At 47.5% G+C, this 21,627-nt stretch overlaps 1 protein-coding gene across 1 annotated transcript in view; it reads right to left on the reverse strand.

The window, feature by feature from the left end:
• LOC142465888 (alpha-1,4-N-acetylglucosaminyltransferase-like) overlaps window positions 1–21,627 on the reverse strand; it is a 48,147-nt gene that overhangs the window by 18,507 nt on the left and 8,013 nt on the right. The window contains exon 3 of the mRNA XM_075570297.1: window positions 11,691–12,139. Coding sequence (XP_075426412.1) covers window positions 11,691–12,116 — 426 coding nt within the window. The 5' untranslated portion in view covers window positions 12,117–12,139. The remainder of the gene's footprint in view (window positions 1–11,690; window positions 12,140–21,627) is intronic.

Here is a 21,627-nt window from a genome sequence, read left to right on the forward strand (position 1 = left end):
TTCGGCAGAGAGACGCGACTGGCTGTGGACATTCGTCTCTGAGTATCCACCGACGGAGTGCCCAACATGACACACTACAAGTATGTGAGACGGCTTCAGGATACCCTCCATAGAGCATATCAGCTGGCTGAATGAAAATAACAAGCGGAGGTATGACCATAAGGACCACGATCGGGAACTTCAACCTGGAAATGCAGTTCTCCTTAGAAATTTAGGAATGCCAGGAAAGCATAAGTTAGTGGACCGCACCTGAGAAGCTCCCTTTGAGGTAGAGTTGCAGATTCTGGACCTCCCTGTATACCGTATCCGAGATGAAGATGGAAGGGTAAGGGTCTGACATCGAAATCACTTGCTACCTATTCCTCAAGTGGGGGAAAGTGAACCTGAATTAGCTTCAGTTGTGCTGACAAGTGAGTCAGAGGAGTCCAGTGAAATGTAGGATGCAATAGCAGAAAATACTTTGGACCCTTTGGAAGGAATCTCTGCCAACACCAATGGAGACTGGTGGGCACCACCCGAAGAAGTAACAGATAATGGGCCAGTGCCCCATGTACCCACCCCAGTGGCTTAAACAAGCTGACCCTATGAGAGGGCCAAGGCCTCAAGCTGATGGTAGCCTCTCCACCCACGAAGATGTCGGAGAAGTGACTCATAGGAGTCAAAGAATGAGACACCCTCCAATGACAATGGCGTATGATTCATTAGGGGCACCTCACTATGAGTCTCAGCCGCTGTCTTGGAGCCGGTTCGCCTCCATAATAATTGTGCTCACTGAAGTTTTTAGTATTGTTTAGATACAATTATACAGTTAAGTTATATGTATGACATGCATTTTTCATTATATAAGTTCCTGTATATATGTTGTGCCCAAGTGGGGCCGTTGGATTTTCCACCAGGGGGAGAATGTAGCCAGCTCCCTTCTTACCTCCGGTGCCGGGCGGAAGAGCTGCGGTTAGTTGTCGGAGCTCCGTGTAGGATCGTGAGGTGGGGGTGGCCATGTTGGATTTGCGCATGTGCAGTAGTGATGCGGGGCACATGCACAGTCAGTGTGGCGGCCAATTTAAGTTTGCAAATGTGCAGTGAGCCAGGAGTTGTGGCGGCCATCTTAACAGCTCCGCAAGACAGAGCAAGGGACTACATGTCCTAGAGTCCTCAGCGGGAGGGCTTAGCACGTGGGGAGTCCTAGCCAATAGGGCTCTAGGAGCCAGGATGAAGGGATGAGGTTTTGGCGCAAACGGACAGCGTGTCAGTCGGATGAAGGAAGGCAACATGCAGGGTAGTGTCCAGGGAGCAGTGCTTCCCTCGACTAGGCTCGCACCTCATACAGCGGGTCAGGACTCATAAGGAAAGAGGGGATTGTTGGGGGACCCATATCATGGGACCAGACTGATCTTCTATTTAATCAGCTACACGTGGGTACAGGAGTGCCCAGACAGGTATAAAGTGCACATACATTTCACATGGGTAGCGCTACCTCATACATTGGGTGGGATTGACACTGGGTAGTCACCAGGGATATTGGTGCCACTGCACCGTACTGTAAGTACTTTGGGGGTACTCACCCATGTCATTGTTGTGTTATATTGTGTGGTACAGTTATATAGTTAGTATGTGTGTTCAGTAAATACTCATTGTATACCTTGTGTGCGTATTCATTACTGTAATAGTTCCTGTGAGGGGTTATCCCGCCAATGCTGGAATCCCTCATAGGTGGAGGAGACAGAGCTCACACCAGGCTCCCAGTGGCGGAGGCTTAGGCCTCGTGTGAGCAACAGGTATAGCAGCATGCGTAGTCACCTGCATAGGTTTCCTTAGGCTTAGGGAAAGGGGGCTACATATATATTATATTGTGTGTATATATGATGCATCTATTGTCATTGGGTGAAATGAAGTGTGTTATATCTGTATGTACTGTATATTGTGCATATATGTTCTCTGTCTGCTCATATATATATATAGCATGCACTGTGTGTACTGTATGTTGTGTGCATGTGTTTATATAGTGTTTGTTCATGCATGTTGTGTGCATCTGTTTTGTGAATTTGGTCTATTGTCATGTGTGGTATGTGTTTATATGAACACACACAACCCCTGTAAGCTCAGAACCCAAAACCAACACTTCGTATATATTTGTGTTAAAAGGAGTGCTACTAGTATTGTGACAAATATAGAGTAATGCAGGCACTCTGTAAAGAACAAACAAAGGAGATACCTGCTCAACCTGAAGAACGAGCAGGTGAACCAGCTAGGGGAATTATATAGAACAGAAAACTGTGTCAAAGAGCACCCACCGAGATGGGGAGACAGCAGAAAGTTCCCAATTAGTGCACTCGTTGCTCTTTGAAATGTTACATGTGGGACAGAAAGATCTTGTGTAAGATAGTGGCACAACCAATTACGCACTATATACAGTATAAGTCCACAGTGAAAGGGACAGACGGTACCAAAATATGAATTGGAACGATGAGTATTGTGGCAGGACGGCCTCGTGGCGGGGTCAGCAAGACGCTAGACACGATGGGAAACGTTCAACTATAGTGGTTTATTAGCCACAACCAAACTAAAGTACGGGTACACTGTCCCTTTAAAAAAACTACTTTCTAGAAAATAAAGCCTGTTCCCTTTAGGGAAACTAACTCACTTCTTGAGCCCTTACTAACAGGACAGCGAGCTAATCTGGTCATGCCCAAAACATACTGTATGCTACACAAAGGATAACCAATAAGCATAAAAATAAAGTCTTTTCTGTAATGCAGCTCCAACAGCAAACAGGAACACGGTTCCGGGGAGCAAGCTGTGTCCAGCCTCGCAGCAATCTGTATCTTTATCTTTACCCTGGGTTGGGGTCCCAGCTGGTCACAGCAGCAAAGCTCCTCGCAGGACTGCGGGACCAGAGCAGCAGCAGCTACGGCTTCCTAGCTGGGAGAAGCCTCTCCACCCTCACGTGGAAAAACAAGCTCACCTTGTGTGAGCAACTTCCTGCTTTTTAAAGCACTTGTTTCACTGATAGTTCAGCCCCTGTTTAATCAGTCCTCAGCTGTGCTTTCTCTGTCTGAGGAGATTAACACTCGGTGAACTGGCTGCAGCATCTCTCCAGTCACTGTCACAGCCTACTGAGTCAGTGAGTCTGTCACATATCCCTCTCCCCAGCGAAACATTGTCCTGTGGAGTGGCCCGTGCACCATTCCCGTCACCAGCATCTTTGTCGAAAATGTCCGACGTCGGCCCTTCCCTCCCCCCCTTTTTTTTCTCGCCTTCCAATTTAGGCATTTTCTTTTTGGGGTAATTACCAGGCCATCTGGGCCTGAGGACTAGTACCTCACTATCTCCTTGTGTCCAGAGTCTCCTTTACCCAGTAGAAGAGCCTTGACCTCGGTCAGCTCATTGCATACACTCGTCAGTGACTGTTTCGCCTTCTCTTGTGAAGACTGCAACTCTGTTTTAGCGGTGATGGTTTTTGGACCTTTCTCCCTCAGCGTACCTTCAGTGTTAGGTTCCACAATATTTATCCTTAGTACATCAACTGGGTCGGGATTCTTATTAACCCGAAGTGCACCCCATGGCACCTCTCTTTTACCATCAGCAGACTCATAGACTTGGGCCTTTCTGTCTTGACTCTTTCCAGCGACTCTCTCAACAGAGTAAGTTAAAATCTGTGTGGTCTTTCTCCCCTTATGATCCCGGGCACACTTCCGTCTCATTCGCGGCTGTCTCTTCACAGTGGCTGCCCTCATGGCAAGGAATCCACTTTGTGTCCCCTGGGCACTGTAGTTTGATTGGATTCTTACTGTGAAAGTGCATCGCAATTTGGCCTTCGCATTCCGTGCCTTGTGGAAAGTAGACTGTAGTTCTGCAACGGTATCACGGTCATGCTTCCTGGAGTGCCTCCCTTGTTTTATCTCTACCGCCACCTTTTCCTTGGACTGCTTCAGTGACCCAAATGTCTGTCTTGGGCTTGTAAGCTTTTCCTCCAGCTTCATCTGAGAAACCTCCTGCTGGGCAGCCGTAGAGTCCAAAGTAGTGTCCCGTTCAATATTCAGAGCCTCAAGCTCCTTGACTAGGTCACACTTTTGTTTCTCCGCCATCTTGCGGCCAGCACGCTCAGACTCCAGGTCCTTCCTCAGGTCTTGAAGCAGTCCTTCTGCCTTTCTTCTTTCACTCAGTGCGGCTGCTAGTTCATCTTCGTTAGAATTGAGTCGCGATTCTACGTCTCGTAGCAGACTCATAGCAAGGCTTAAATCAGTCTCTGTTTCTTTTTTCTGGACCTGCAACTGCTGGTGCTCCTCCCGGACCTTGTCTAGCTCCAGCTGTAGCCGGGCCCCCTCATTGGTCGTGTAGTCCAGCCGCTTGTGGATATCAGCCATCTCGGTTTCATGGTGCAACATCAGGCAGGCCACCTGACGGATGGACACCTCCTCCCTCTTGGCGCGCTGCATCTCGCGCTCAGCCATCTGCATCTGCAACTCTTCAATCTGATGCTGCAGTCCCCTCTTAGGGCCTTCACCTCTTCCCGGTGCTTACTCTCGGTTTGCATCAACGCCTCCTTCATCTTTTTGAGCTCTGCAGTTCTTATTGCTAGGATCGCTGCTGCTTCTGTTTCCCAGGCCTCTTTCTCCTTGATATACTGACTCATTGGGATGGCATTGCTTCTCTGCTTCTCCAGCTCTTGCTTCAGTCTTTGGACCTTCTCATGTTCCCTCTCACACAGAGTCACCTGGCTTCTAAGCTCCGCCTCCAGCGATGCTCTTGTGGCGCTCAACGTGATCTTCAGCTGCTCCAGGGCGAGGCATTCTTTTTCCAGCATTTTCTCTGCATTCTGGTTTATATTCTCCATTTTCAGTCTCTATATCCCTTAGGACCGTCTCTTTGCCTTTCTTCAAAGTACACAGCTCTGTAGTTAGACAGTGGCCCTCCTGGCGTGAGAGTTCCAGCTCTGTTTTGAGCGCACTAGCTTCTTGGTGAGAAACTTCTAAGTCTTTGAAGAAGTTTTGCACATCTCTCTGGGACATCTGATAGCACAGTCTCCAATCAGGACTTGTTCTCTCTGATTCCATGTTAGCAATTGCGGTGTTGCCTTATCCAAACTTGTCTTCAGCTCCTCCAACTCACTCCGTAAGAGACGCTCTGTTTTCTTTAACGCCTCATACTCAAGTATAGCTGGGAGTATACACCTCTGTACCTCGGCGTTTGCTTCTCGCTCCCTATTCAATTGTTCCTGCAAGACATCATAATCACGGTGGGCAGTTTGGAGTGCAGAAATTAAGGCCTCTTTTACCTGGATCAAGGATTCAGCTTCCCTTTGCTCCTCCTTTTCCTTTGCGACCGTTCCTGTGACAATTCTGCCCATCACTCCGGTCTGCAGCACATCTTGGTGGCTTGCTGACGCCTGTTGTCCTGATACCGCAGGCTCAAGTGGTTCGATCACTTCCTCGGTGACTTGAAAAATATTTTTCTTATTTCTCTTTGTTTTATTAGTTCCAGAGACATCAGTGGTACTGGGCACACACACACTGGTCACTTTTGCAGCTTTCATCTGCGGGTACGTCTCTCTTCTCGGGGCCACATGTGCGTCATCATCATGATCATCATATGGCCTGAAGGGACACTGTTTTGTATGGTTATGTACATTGCAAAACTGACAAATGACGGCGGCCATTTTAAAACCCCGTTTTTTTTCACACCCGACGAGGCAGACTTTGCACAACACACATAAGTTGTTCTTGCTTTACAATATTTGAACTTTCTGGGTTCTTCTTAGGGCAACTTCTTTGCAAAAATCCATTTTCACTTTCTTTCTTACCAGACAGGGCAAACTTTACTCACAGCACTTGCTAGCTGCAAATTCACTCACTTCAGCAAAAGGCATTAGCTTTACACAGCAATCCTTTCATACCCAACGGGGCAAATTTTAGACTCAGTGCTTGCTAGCTGTAACTTCCATGCTCAGCAAAAATCATTTTTTTTTCTGCTTGAGTTCAGTGTCTCAACACATCTTCATCTACTGACCCCCAGAGGCGTAGCATCCCACTTCTCACACCACCTGTGGCAGGACGGCCTCGTGGCGGGGTCAGCAAGACGCTAGACACGATGGGAAAGGGAAGGAGGGAGACTGGGTGGGAGACAGGGTGGGAGGGAAGGAGGGAGACAGGGTTGGAGGGAAGGAGGGAGAAAGGGTGGGAGGGAAGGAGGGAGACAGGGTGGGAGACAGGGTGGGAGGGAAGGAGGGAGACAGGGTGGGAGACAGGGTGGGAGGGAAGGAGGGAGACAGGGTGGGAGGGAAGGAGGGAGACAAGGTGGGAGACAGGGTGGGAGGGAAGGAGGGAGACAGGGAAGGAGGAAGACAGGGTGGGAGACAGGGTGGGTGAGGGAGGGTGAGATAGGGAGGGTGAGACAGGGAGGGTGAGACAGGGAGGGTGAGGGAGGGTGAGGGAGGGTGAGAGAGGGTGAGACAGGGAGGGTGAGGGAGGGTGAGACAGGGAGGGTGAGGGAGGGTGAGAAAGGGAGGGTGAGACAGGGAGGGTGAGACAGGGTGAGACAGGGAGGGTGAGGGAGGGTGAGACAGGGAGGGAGGGAGGGTGAGACAGGGAGGGAGGGAGGGTGAGACAGGGATGAGACAGGGAGGGAGGGAGGGTGAGACAGGGAGGGATGGTGAGGGAGGGAGGGTGAGACAGGGAGGGAGGGTGAGACAGGGAGGGAGGGTGAGACAGGGAGGGAGGGTGAGACAGAGAGGGAAGGAGGGTGAGACAGGGAGGGAGGGAGGGTGAGACAGGGAGGGAGGGAGACAGGGAGGGAGGGAGACAGGGGGTGAGACAGGGAGGGAGGGAGACAGGGTGAGACAGGGAGGGAGACAGGGAGGGACACAGGGAGGGAGACAGGGAGGGACACAGGGAGGGACACAGGGAGGGAGACAGGGTGGGAGGGAAGGAGGGAAGGAGGGAGACAGGGTGGGACGGAAGGAGGGAGACAGGGTGGGAGGGAAGGAGGGAGACAGGGTGGGAGGGAAGGAGGGAGACAGGGTGGGAGGGAAGGAGGGAGACAGGGTGGGAGGGACGGAGGGAGACAGGGTGGGAGGGAAGGAGGGAGACAGGGTGGGAGACAGGGTGGGAGGGAAGGAGGGAGACAGGGTGGGAGACAGGGTGGGAGGGAAGGAGGAAGACAGGGTGGGAGACAGGGTGGGAGACAGGGTGGGAGGGAAGGAGGGAGACAGGGTGGGAGACAGGGTGGGAGGGAAGGAGGGAGACAGGGTGGGAGGGAGACAGGGTGGGAGGGAAGGAGGGAGACAGGGTGGGAGACAAGGTGGGAGGGAAGGAGGGAGAGAGAGGGAGGGAGGGAGGGAGGGAGAGGGAGGGAGAGAGACACACACCCACTGACACAAACACACACACACACACACACACACTGATACACACACACACACACTGATACTGTTACACACACAAACTGATACTGATACACACACACACTGATACACACCCCCCCACTGATACACACACACACCCCCACTGATACACACACACACCCGCACTGATACACCCCCCCCACTGATACACCCCCTCCCACTGATACACCCCCCCCCCCCACTGATACACACACACCCCCCCACTGATACACACCCCCCCCACTGATACACCCCCCCCACTGATACACACACCCCCCCCACCGATAAACACACACCCCCACTGATATACACACACACCCCCATGGACAAACACACACACGCCCACTGATACACACACACCCCCAATGATACAAACCCCCACCCCCACTGATACACACACACACACACACACACACACACACACACACACACACACACACACACACACACACACACACACACACACACACACACACACACACACACTGATACACACACACACACACTGATACACCCACTGATTCACACACCCACTGATACACACCCACCCACACACACACACACTGATACACACACACACCCACTGATACACACAACACCCCCCCACTGATACACACACACTGATACACACATCCACTGATACACACACACACACTGATACACACACCCACTGATACATACACCCACTGATACACACACTGATACACACACTGATACACACACAACACACACACGCCCACTGATACACACACCCCCCCAATGATACACCCCCACCCCCCCACTGATACACACACACACACACACACACACACACACACACACACACACACACACACACACACACACACACACACACACACACACACACACACACACTGATACACACACACACACACACACACTGATACACACACACACACACACACACACACACACACACACACACACACACACACACACACACACACTGATACACACACACACACACACACACACACACACTGATACACACACACACACACACACACACACACACACACTGATACACCCACTGATACACACACACACATCCACTGATACACACCCACCCACACACACACACACATACACACACACACACACTGATACACACAACACCCCCCCACTGATACACACACACACACTGATACACACATCCACTGATACACACACACACACACTGATACACACACCCACTGATACATACACCCACTGATACACACACTGATACACACACTGATACACAGACTGATACACACACACAGATACACCCCACCTCCCCCTGCACCGCCGGCTAGCCCCTGCACCGCCCACGACCACGCAGCAACCACTGCCTGCCCCCATCTCCCACACCAAGGGGATGGGGGGAAGTGAGCGCCGGGGGGCAAAGCTGTGAGCGCCGGGGGGGGGCAAAGCTGGGAGCGCCGATGGGCAATGGTGGGAGCGCCGATGGGCAAAGGTGGGAGCGCTGGGGGGGCAATGGTGGGAGCGCCGGGAGGGCAATGGTGGGAGCACCGGGGGTCAATGGTGGGAGCGCCGGGGGGGCAATAGTGGAAGCGCTGGGGGGGCAATAGTGGGAGCGCCAGGGGGGGGGCAATGGTGGGAGCGCCGGGGGGGGCAATGCTGGGAGCGCCGGGGGGGCAAAGGTACAAGGTGGTACAAAGTCAGGCGCACCCCCGCTACCACCTCCTATTACCCGCCCTGGCTGGGACCCGGGACAGAAGGGGGACACTCACCGCGCACAGAGGAGCCGGGTGCGGGAAGACACGTGTGCTCTGCACAAAGCGGAAGTCCCGCCCCCGGCTTCCTCTGACCTGCCTGCAACCAATCCCCTGCGGGCTGGCCGGCATTCTAAGTCCCGCCCCCGGCATCATCATTCATCCAATCCCCTGCGGGCCGGCCGGCATTCTAAGTCCCGCCCCCGGCATTCTCCTTCATTCTGTCCCCCCGGCAGCATTCACACACAAACATAGAAAATACTTACCGGCCGCCGCATTCTCCTCACCGCCGCTGCCCCGCAATACCGGGACCAGGGACAAAAACCGGGACGACTTAAAACCGGGACAGGACACAAAAAAACGGGACTGTCCCGGTAAAACCGGTACGAATGGTCACCCTACGGGAGAAGTCTCTCACCCTCACGTGGAAAAACAAGCTCACCTTGTGTGAGCAACTTCCTGTTTTTTAAAGCACTTGTTTCACTGATAGTTCAGCCCCTGTTTAATCAGTCCTCCGCTTTGCTTTCTCTGTTTGAGGAAATTAACACTCTGTGAACTGGCTGCAGCATCTCTCCATTCACTGTCACAGCCTACTGAGTCAGTGACTCTGTCACAGTATATATAAAATCAATTTATTCATTAAGGTTAAAATAATAGGGACCACATATAGAAAACATATCATATCAGCCATTCATCAATTGAGCTGTATAGCACTGTACACACATATAGCGGCTTATTTTGACATTGCTATATGCACCACAGTACTTTGCTGTTCAACAGTGACTATACTATATAGCACTGTGCATATGTACAGCGGCCGATTTGATAATGCTATCAGCTCTATTGAATAATGTTCTTTAGTTCAGAATACTATGAAGTTATACCTATGACTATATATGTCATGTGCAATATTAGTATATCTAGTCTACTGAGCGTGTTCTGACTTATGTGACACAGACACCTACATTTAAGTACTGATTCTGTCATGTCCGTTGCACTGGGAATCGGATATACTGTAGGGCTAGTGGATTTTTAGACCTATGGGTACCTTCCCTCCCCGACTATACCTATTCCCTTCATCCCTCTGTGTTGGGGTATGTGTTTTGGGACACTTATTTAATTCCGATTTCCTGCTCATAGGACTATCACATACTGTTCCCTCTCACAGTTACATCGGGTTACCTTGCCTGTTGTATTTGCCATAATAGATGGCTTGTGAGCTGTGTTTGGCATCTGTTGTCTATATGTGGTCCCTATTATTTTAACCTTAATTAATACATTGATTATATATATACTCATCATTCCAATTCATATTTTGGGACCGTCTGTCCCTTTCACTGTGGACTTATATACAGTATAGTGCGTTGTTGGTTGTGCCACGGTCTTACACAAGATCTTTCTGTCCCACATGTAACATTTCAAGGAGTGCACGCAATTGGGAACTTTCTGCAGTCTCCCCACCTTGGTGGGTGCTCTTTGACACTCTGTAAAGAAGAATCAAGTTAAACGTAACTGTCGGTGCTCGATATTAAGTGGAGAATCCAATAATCCCAGTGATACAGCAGTAGGTATGAGAGAAATACAGGCACACGGACTTCCACATCAAGAAGGTGTTTAATGATCCATAAGATCTTGTGGCTCATTAAACACCTTTTTGGTTTGGAAGTCCATGTGACTTCATGTATAGAACGATTGTGACCTCATGTATAGAACAAAAGACAAAAAGCTCTAGTGCTCTGTACTGTACATCCAACTTCACAAATTAAATACGTATCTGTATACAGTGTACCTGTATGTGTAAATCTGGTTTGTTTGTATATTGTGTGTTTACATACAGTATGAACTGTATGGAGATTACCTTTGTAGGGTGCATGTAACATGCATCTGTGTATGGTGTGTTGACCACCAGGTTCCTGGGTCAGTTGGTTGTGCTTGCCCCCTGGGCTAAAATGTGCCAGCCAGAACCTCCCCCTCCCCCTCCCTTTCCTGCTGTTACCAAATGGTCGCTCTCATAGGCAGAGCCATAAATGACATCACAGAAAGTATCAATGGAATAGCCAGTATATACAGAACACTGAACATTGCATCATATAGAGGGAAATCATGAAGCCCATCACTTGGGAGGTCTTGCTTTGTTAATATTATTGATTTTCAAGCCCATATTTACTAAGCGTGGCTATACCATAAAACACCATCTGGAGCCTAAGGACACCTTACTATCTATTAATTTTTGTTGAGCAACCATTCAGAAAGTAAATCTAAACATAAATCTAAATCTAAACTACATACAGGACCATATTTACTATTATAGTAAGCAGTGCTAGGCCATAAGACACCTTAATAGATCTGTAACGTGTCTTATTGGTTAGCCCCACTTTGTTAATATGCCCCAAAGTGAGACTTGTTCCCTCTTTATCTGAAATAATTTAGAGCGAATTTGAAAAAGCTAATAATCTAGTTTGTATCATGTAAATCACTCCATGTCGGCTTTTCATGATTTGGAAATTTGTGCCATGATTATGCACAAATATCTCACTCATCTCTATTAACAAGTAATAAAGTCCAAATGACATTACCTTCATAAACCAGGGGAGTAGAGGTGTATCCTTAAACACCTCCTCCATTCTCAGAGGGAAGAAGTAGAGATTATCAAAAGATGAGAGTGTTGGGAAACTCTTCCGTGTTCTGTTCATATCGTCTTCCGCGTATATGTTGGTCAAACCTTTCATGAAAAAAACCACAGGCCTGTCATGGTACACACGGGCTGCTGACTCAATGGCACATAATGCCAGGGGACGGGGCTCCATTCTGTTAGTGGTCTCTATAAATATGATCCCATTTCCATTTCTCAGAACGTCCTCTGGACTAATGACCTTGGAGCTTATGGTTTCTATAGAGAAGAGAGGTTTGCAAAAAATGCCGCTGTGCTTGTAGTTGAATCTATAGATGAAGCCAATGGCTGATAAGACCACGAGGAAGGCACATATTTTTTTTTTTGCCATGGTTGCAAAATCTTGTGATCAATCTGCAAAAGAGAACAATGGGAAAGTGGTATACATACAAGTCTTCTTTTGAACAAATATAGACAGTAAAGAGACATGGGAGATGGAGCAGCTCAGTGAGTAAAGACTGGCACTGCGTTTGAAGTGATACAAGGTAACTGGGGTGCTCCCTGAATATGGGTGTAACATGGAACCACCAGAAAACAATCAAATAAATAATTTGAACATATAGAATATTGGACCAGAAAGTGAACAGTAAAATGATTAATACTGGCCCTTAAACAGTGTTGCCGCTTGACCAGGAGAAGATCATCCCTGAATCTTCATAAAGCAGTGTAGATATGGAGTTGTGGTCAGCGCAAAATGCCCAGGATAGGTCTCAGTATAAAAGACAATAAAGTGTACAGATAATATGGTGAAATCACTGTAAACAGGAGATTAACCCAAAACATACAGGTATAAGTAATAGACACGAACTCAAGGGAGAGGGGGAGGGGGTGGGAGAGGGGGAGGGGGTGGGAGAGGGGGAGGGGGTGGGAGAGGGGGAGGGGGTGGGAGAGGGGGAGGGGAACCCTCACTATTGCTAAAGTATATACTGCTGCGGCCGAGTTTATTTGAGCATTTGCCCGGTCTCGGCCGCAGCAGTAACCAGGCGCGCGCCGGGATGTGACTGGCGCGCGCCAAAGCCGCGGAGGAGCGCCCTCCGATCGGGGCTTTCTCCCTTCGCTCGCCGGGTCCGCCGGGTCCCCCGGAAACCCCTGCCGCCGTCCCCCACATCGCGGGACACCAGGGCTCCCTCGGGGAGCCCAGGACGCGCGTGCAGGGGGCGCAGGCACCCGATGACGCGTGACTGCGCGTCGATGACGCGCGGCACGCCGAGGGAGTGCGGCTAGCATGCCGGGGCATCCCCCGGCTTGCGGAGCTAGCCGCACTCAAATAAAATGTGCCGCCTCTGTAGTAATGTGGTGCTTCTATCTGGGGTGGAATTAATGAACAAACACATGCAATAAGCGGCGGAAAGGCACTTCTCGCCACTTTCCCACCTAAAAAGCCTATCCGTATTCAGAAAGGGGCCAGAAAGTGGCGAGATTCAAAAAAACCGCCAGTTTGGCTGGCGGTTTTTTTTTTCCGCCGGTGGCGGGCGAGAAAGCACTTCCCGCCTAAAAATCCAACTTTTTCCGCCACCCTGTATTCTAGTAGAGGCGAGTAGCTAAGCGGAGCTATTCGCCTCTCTAGAATACCGTTTTGCTGGTGGATCAGCCACGCAAAAAAAAGATGGCAAGTTGCTGCTCAGAGGCAGCGTATGAGTGGCGGATCGGCACTTAGAAAAAATTCAGGCCTTTTTCCTGGCTGGGATTGATGCCGGGGTCTCCGGAGCTGATACCATTAATATCAGCACCGGACCCCCCCGGCATGCATCCGAGGCAGGAAAAATGCATTTAAAGCCCACTTCATTACCTTAGCGGCTAACCGCTAAGGCAATGAAGGGGTTAAAGAGCCGTGCCAGGTTTATTGTTGGTAGCGGGGGTGGGTGAAGGCGGTATTTGGACCTTGTTGTTTGTTTAGGGCTTGCGGGGGGGTTGCGGGTGCACTTAACCCCTTCACGACCGTAGCGGTTAATACCACTACGGTCATGAAGGGGTTAAGGCCTCCCGCTACCCACACGCAAGCCTTAAACAACCACCGTTGGGGCTAATACACCCTTCACCCACCCCCACTACCCACAATAATAAAAAATGCACACACCAGACCCACACTAAATAAATAAATAAATATATATATATATATATATATATATATATATATATATATATATATATATATATATATGGAAAGGTATGTATGTGAGGTGAGGAGTGAATGAATTCAAATACTTTAATGGAAGTACTGTAAGTACTCCACTAAAATGAGCCACAAAAGTGCAGCGAAATAAAATATACCGTATAATGGGCTACACCCTTGATTATATATATAGGGTGCAGCATGGTAAGTATATATACCGAGATGGCCTATGTCTGCTAAATATAACACAGATACAACCACTCTGGGGTAGCTGTGGCAGATAGAGAAAGGTAGGAGTGCTCTCATTCAAGTAGGTGTGAATGAGTCAGCCTATCCATGTAGTCATATAGTGATAAGACAGATAACAGTAGTATACAGGTAGTATCCACTTACACCTTGATAGGTAATAACAGAGCAAGTTACTAACTCTGTGATGGTTGTATTAAATAGGACAAGGTACAAGGTAGGCATGTACTCACTTAGATGAGTATAAGTGAGTCAGTATACCCAGTATTTAAGGCAATCCAAACAGATAATCACTGCAAGTGTCAGTATAATTAGCTGTCAAAATAACACAGTCTCAACAGTGTAACAAAATAGCCCACACAGAGTATAACACTGGTGTAGGGACACCCCTGAATGGGGGTGTCTGTTACAAACACAGAAGGTGACTGTTGCCGCGATAAATGAATAGAGAACAGTAGTACACAAGTAGTGTCTACTTACACCTCGGTAGGTAAAAACAAAACAAATATCCGGTAAAAATAGATTAGCAGACCCTATGGTAGCACTTAGTAGCTGTACACCTACTTGTTGGTGCTGGGTGCTTTAAAGTTTGCCACGGGTGCTGCTAGGGTAGAAATAGGGCTAGCTCAATGCATATACAAAGCTCCGTGTAGGGAGCTAGTGTGAGGCGGTCGCGCTCCGATCACGAGCGTTAGTCCCGCCCCTTTGATGTGATGACGTCACTGCCAGTGATTGTTTGGATTGCCTTAAATACTGGGTATACTGACTCACTTATACTCATCTGAGTGAGTACATGCCAACCTTGTACCTTGTCCTATTTACTACAACACTGACGAAGTTGAGACTTTAGGGGTCTGACATAACAGCATTAGGATGAAGTCATTTTGTTTGAATCCGCCATCTTGTCTTGTCTTTGTGACTTTCTATGTGAAGAAATCTGTGTGAAACAGACATGGAATGTTTTCGCTCCTAGTTGACTTTATTGATCGTTCCTCATCCAATCAGCTTCCAAATTGAAAGTGTAAACAGGCCAGATATTATGAGAAAGCCTCGTTAGTAGTCTAAGATAAACTGTTTCTCATACAATGTGCCAAGTGGCAGAACTGACATCACATTTAACCCCATAATGATTTTTGCTTACAGACAGTTATCCAGTATTATTATGTATTACATAATGACATCAGCTTTAGTATTGTTATGTATTACAAAATGAGGTAATATTAGTGACGTGCAAGCCACCCCATAAAGGGGTGGATCTTTAGGTTTTAGGGTATAAATATATGGCATAACGTGTTATCTGTTAGAGAGTTTTTTTTTCAAAAGCTGTCTCCATTGTGCACTTGACTTGCATAAATTCACATGTTATTCTGTTTCAAAATAACCTCAGACTGTGTTTTTTTATTTACGCTTTTCTCAGATGGCGCATTCCGAATAGGGACTCAATATCATCGGAATCGAGCACCCGGATGAATCACTCGTCCATCACTCAAACCTGAGCGCTCACATATGAATCAAGGTAAGGCTACCTGCATTTTTAGACAAACAGCCTGATTAAATTGTTTTGAGTGATGCTTGGAGCTGATTTTTGAACGGTGTCTTATCTGATGTGACAAGTTAGAATCCCTAGCAGTTTCACGTGAATTTATTATTCTCTGTTCCTGTATTCATTTTAAAGTGTAAGAGTGTTAAGAGTTGTTAGGGGCTAAGGTAAGAGTCCCGTTAAAAGTTTTGGTGTTTTGGTGATGAAGGTGAGTGTTTGTATGCATAAAGGGATTGTTTTCAGACCGTCCTGGGTTGTGATAAATATTTTTCTTGTCTGAACAGGACGGGTCCCTGATTGTACATTTGCTCTGTTTTGTCATTTACATACCAAGTGAGTGCATGGATATCTGGTTAGAAAGTCTTATCTGTATCCATGTTATAAAAGTATAAGGTTTATCAGGACTGGGTTGGACCCGCTGAAGTGATTCAAGTTTTTCTTTGGTATAGTTATGGTGAGAAAATGTGATTGGGGAACAGTCTTGTGACAGGTCCTTATCTGCATATTTACACTATTCAGAACAATAACATGCCAAAAGAGTTGTACGTAATCAGCTTGCGCTGATTACTGTAACACTAAATTGTACAGGTCAATTAACAGTTGATTGCTGTAGCCGAAGTATTGTACATTGTCAATTAACATTGATTATTGTAGCCGAAGAAGTATTGTACAGGTCAATTACATTTGATTTCTGTAGCCGTAGAAGTATTGTACAGGTCAATTAAATTTGATTTCTGTAACAGGGGAATAATGGGAAACCAAAAATTCTCAAAGGATTGTGTGTCTGCAGACGAAAATAATAAAGAATGAATACAGAGAACGAAAAGAGACAATATAAATATATTTCGTTGGCCAGTGAATGGCACTGTTTGTACTATTATCAACTAATTGCGCAGATGTTTAAATGAAAGAGGGATCTTTTTCTGTGGGATTGATAAGCTCAGAGAGCGCCGCCTCGTGTGTTTTTGAATCCCACAGGGAAACATACTTTACGTTAATATGGGTCAAAAGAATTCTGTTGAGGGACAGGAGGGTCCCGTTGCTTATTTTTACCATTGCCAGGACAGAAGTTAATATAATAACAAGTGAAAAAGAAAGTGAATAGGAAAGAAATAGCAAGTGAATTTGCCGATAGATAATTAAGATATATGATGATGTTGAGGGTTATTTTTATGAAAGGTTTATATGTGTAGCCTGGAGCTCCCGCAGCTCCTTGAAACCCCCCTCCCTTGGAGCAGTGCGGTCGCGGGTGCCGTCGGAGCCAGCGCCGGGCCCGACGGCTACTTCCAAGGGTGGGAGCCGGAGCGGGGAGTCGCACGCTGTTCCCTGATGCGGCCGGTTGCTGGGGACGCGAGCGGCCCGTTGTTAGGGCTGCAATCGCGTTGCCGAGGCCCCGGCGGCTCGGGGTACAGGGCTCCGCCATTGTGCAACAGCTCGCGCATGCGCAGGGATAGCCAGGCGCCAGGAGAGCCCCAGAGAGGTCGCGCATGCGCAGGACAGAGACCAGAGAGAACGCGAAACCCTAGCCTACCAGTGAAGGCTCTGAGCAGGGACTACGGGTCCCATGAGCCTCTGTGCGCCCCACGTGACACCAGGGAGCCAATAGGGCTTAGGATTTCCCAGACTGCCAGAATAAGATACATTTCGCGCGCTGTGAACGGCAGTTGGAGCTGGGGAGCTGTGAGGGAAGGAAGGGTGCAGAGAGCAAGTGCAGCTCCTGCATCGAGTAAGGTCCCCCACATCCCAAGTAAGGCCCCAACTCCCCACCAGGTTAGTGGGTAAGTGCTGAGGGACGGCCCAAGATAGGGACGCTGCCCTTAGTGCGTGTGAGTGCTGTCTTGTCAGGGTCACGGCTGGCCGTGCTGTGAGGCCTGACAAGAAGGCATAGTGTTAGCGTGCAGCAAGTTTGCTGTACGCGTTCCGAAGGTTGCAGTGCGTGGCTGCGAGTGTTAGTTCTTAGTTAGTCAGTACTGGCAAGAGTTAGGGGAATGAGGCAGGCTAGTAACCCCTGTAGGCCCATAGGAGTTTCCCCTAAGCCATCAAGGTTGCTGTGCTGTAGGGACGGCCTATAGTACAGTATTGTCCCTGTAGTTAAAAGAGTCAGTTAGGGACTCAGCGGGCGCTGCGCCTCCGGGCATCGAGGTGGGCGCAGTTCATCATTGCGGCTGCAGCAGTCCTCTGGGTGGGATCGTCCTGGAGGTGGTTCCGGTGTTCTTCGGTCGCCGGAACCTTTGTGAAGCCAGTAGGAGATCCGAGCACGGGAGTGCTCGGGCAGGTACTATTAAGTCAACAAGTGCACCAACGGGCCCTTAGTTTAATAGTGACTGCGCAGTCACCCACGTTCTCTCCAAGAGTGCGGGACATTGGGTGGGGATTCTCGGGACACTGGGTGGGATCACTTGGTGTTGGGGAAGCGTCCTGCGCAACGCAGTAAGTGTCTCCTCTAGAGAGGGACACAGGTTATTATGGTATTGCCATGATATGTTGTCTTGCATGTTCAGAAAAAGTCACTAGTTATTATACATTGTTTGTATGTGTCCTGCGAGGAATCACTCCCCCTATGGTGGGAGTCATAGCAGGTGGAGGCGCTGCACCGAGTAAGTGGTTACCCATAGTGTTATAATTGCCCCAGGTTCCCCGTGGCGGAAGCTCAGCCCTCCTGTGAGCACCACACCAATGGCAACATGGTATGTTTCTCCGCACCCACAGTATAATCTGCGATTGGGGGGGGGGGAAACCCGTTATATATGCAGAAATTGGGATACAATTAGAGACTGTGTGTATATTGTTTGGAAGGGACAGAAAGTGTTTGGAAGTGACAGAAAGTGTTATAAGTGTAAAAAAGTAGGACATGTTGCCAGTAATTGCAGATCAGCCCTAAGAGAGAGAGTAGAAGAAAAATAATGGAATTTAAAAGGTTTGTTCCTACTGGCCACACGAATAGGTCTTTTAAACCAGAAAATATTATTTTTCCTTCTGTTCTAATGGCAACTAGAAAGAGAATCAGAATAACAGCAGCACAGACCGCGCCAAACCCCCCTTTTTCTCCAAAGGAATGTGCAAAAGATACGAAAAGTTAACTCAAAACTCAAAAGCTCCGGAGCATAAAAAAAAAAAAAAAGTTTTAAAAGCAGGTTATTTATGAGAAGTTGATTCGCTGTGTAGGAGAGAAGTTTGTATCTCTGTTCTTTGTTGTCACACTTGTGCTCTCCTCACAAGCGCAGGGAAAAGGGGAAGGACCCGTTAGCGAGGTGGGGAGGCCGCAGGGGATACGAAGGGAGTAAGTTGCCGCGCAGCTTGGGATCGGCGCACGTAGTCACGTGACCGCGCCGCTCGCATGAAAATGCGCGACACGTCCAGAGGTGCGGTGCCTACTCAGAGACACGAGTGATCCAGCTGCATGTGCGCGCATGCTCTGACAGCAGAGCGGGAGTGCGCGCGTTCTCAGGCACCAACACGGGGGTTGCTGGGAAGCCAACGCTTCAGCACGGGAGTCTGGAAACGGAAACCAGAAACATGGGCATGGAGTTCAGAACACAAGGTAACATCCAGAGAAGGATTGCTTCTTGGAGAACGTCAAGACTTCTTAAAGGCATAGTGACAGAAACAGCAAGGTGCAGCGAAACTAAACATAACATAAGGGTTCTTAGTCTAATCCATTGGCCAAGGAATTATAAGCCTGCTACCACGTCAAGGTGAACCCTACTAAGCAGGTACCTACACTACCCGACGGTAAACTAACCTCAGTAGTATAAGTGTGACTGCCCCAGTCTTCCGGAATCCGCAGGAGATAAGTAAAGGTCCCAAGGAGGTCCAGACAGGAACAGTATGCGATGAGTACCAGCAGGCACCAGGGCAGGCAGCAAAAGACTAATAGCAGAGAGAAAGTCAAAGAGAGGCTTACTCCCTGTCAGGAGGAAGAGGGCAGGGTTTGCCAGAAAGCAAGATGGCGTTGCTTGCTTCAGAATCCTTAAAGTCACAGGATCTTGACTCGCAGCTAGGGGGCGGCGATCAGAAGTAAACAGGTAAGAAAGGGACACGCCGCAGGGGGCGTGTTCCACGCATCGTTACATTTGTGGGTCTGTATTGTGGTTTCTGTATTGTGTGTAAACCAGTAAAAACACGTCAATTGCATTTCTATAGGATTAGGATATGTTGCAAAGAGATTTTAAGCTTGCACGTATTGTTTTAATTATATATGGTGTGTTCATAAGTTGATCTAACCTCAGTTTATTTAATTGTCATATTTTTATTTCTAAGAGGCCATATTTTTATTTTTAAGAGGCCATGTTTTTATTTTTGAGAGGCCATATTTTTATTTTTTAGAGGCCATATTTTATTTTTAGAGAGGCCATACATTTTTTGTTTTTATTGTTGTGGAGAGAGCTCCATTTTTAACTTTGAGCTGAAGTTTCAATTCAGTAATTCATATTTAGAAGACTGAGAAGCTGTTTTGTTATCTGCTCGGCACTCTCAAGGTCTTTTTGGCGAAACGCCCGGGCTGGCAAATTGCCCAAGATAAACAAGCTCTGAAATTTTTCTCTGAGTGTCTTTAAAAAAATAACGCTGTCAGTGTGTTCGGCACTGTGCAAAGAGATTATATTACAAAAATTAGTGTGAAGTCCTCTACAAAAGCATTTGACTATTAACTGAATATGTGATGTATTGTATAACTTCTAACCATTTATTTTTCCATAAGTGTTCTATTTTATTATAAGCAGTAGTTACTGTTAAAATCACTGTATAATATATATTTCTAATTCTGCTGATTAAGCAAACAACATCCTAGTTGCTAATTTATTTATTTTATTTGTAGAATGTTTTGCCAGGAAGTGGTGCATTAGGAGTCACCTCTCATTTTTGGATATGTTCTAGGTATAGAGTTAAAGGATAGGTGATACATAGTTGCAAATACAGTTACATAAGCGAGCAGGGTATACATTATATGCAAGGCATTTCACATTTTTGGCAGAATAGTTACAATGGAGTGTTTGGGGTGGAGGCCAGACTGGAATTGCCTAGGGGCATTTGTCTTAGTATAGTAATTGTTTAATTGGGAGTAAACACATTTTTTCCATGACTTTGGGTAGTATTGTAGTGTATGACTTTATTTATATATAGCGTCAAAAATGTACTCAGCACTTCACAAAGAATACAGTAGAGGGAATTATAATAGAATAGTAAGTGCAGCAAAATCAAACAATAGGAAAGGAAATCCCTGCCCTGAAGAGCTTACAATCTAAGGTTTAAGGGAAATTTACAGAGATAGCAGGTGATGGAATAAGTGCTGTAGATGGCAGTGCTTGGCCACAATGGGTGGTAGGAGTGACTGTGTGTGGGATAATAGCCATGAGTGCAGGCTATTGGGATGCTTAATTTGTGGGGAAAGTTTTAAGGTTAGTTAGTATTTAATGAAAAGGTTGATACCATTTGCATCGGAGGAGATGACAGTGAGGCATGAATGAGAGCAAGTGTGCATGGGGAGAAGAGAGATTGGTCTGTAGTTTGAGACAGTGTTTTTGTCCCCACTTTTGAAGATTGGGACAGCTCTAGTAGTTTTCCAGGTCTTAGGGATATGGCCTGCAGAAAGGATAGAGTTGATTATGGAAGCAATTGGTTTGACAATGGATGAGGCCCAAAGTCTTAGCTGCTTAGTTTTAAATGTGAGGAGCATTAATAGGAGATACCTCTGTCTATATGCGGATGTTAAGACAGTAGTAAACACATTGATACAAGAATTTATTCCTAGGTTTAAATTATCTCCCTATGAGACACTTATGGGATGACTTATGACTATCAGTAGTTCAAAGAAACAAATTAAGGACCATCTATTGGTAATAAAACAATTAATAAATATTGTATGCCACTATATAAATAAAGACATACAATACAATATATTTTTTGAGTCTCTCTAGGCATAAGGTATGATAAAAGTGCACCTAC

This window comes from Ascaphus truei, chromosome 14 (genome assembly GCF_040206685.1).
Source record: "Ascaphus truei isolate aAscTru1 chromosome 14, aAscTru1.hap1, whole genome shotgun sequence".
In the NCBI taxonomy this organism is placed as follows: domain Eukaryota; kingdom Metazoa; phylum Chordata; class Amphibia; order Anura; family Ascaphidae; genus Ascaphus; species Ascaphus truei.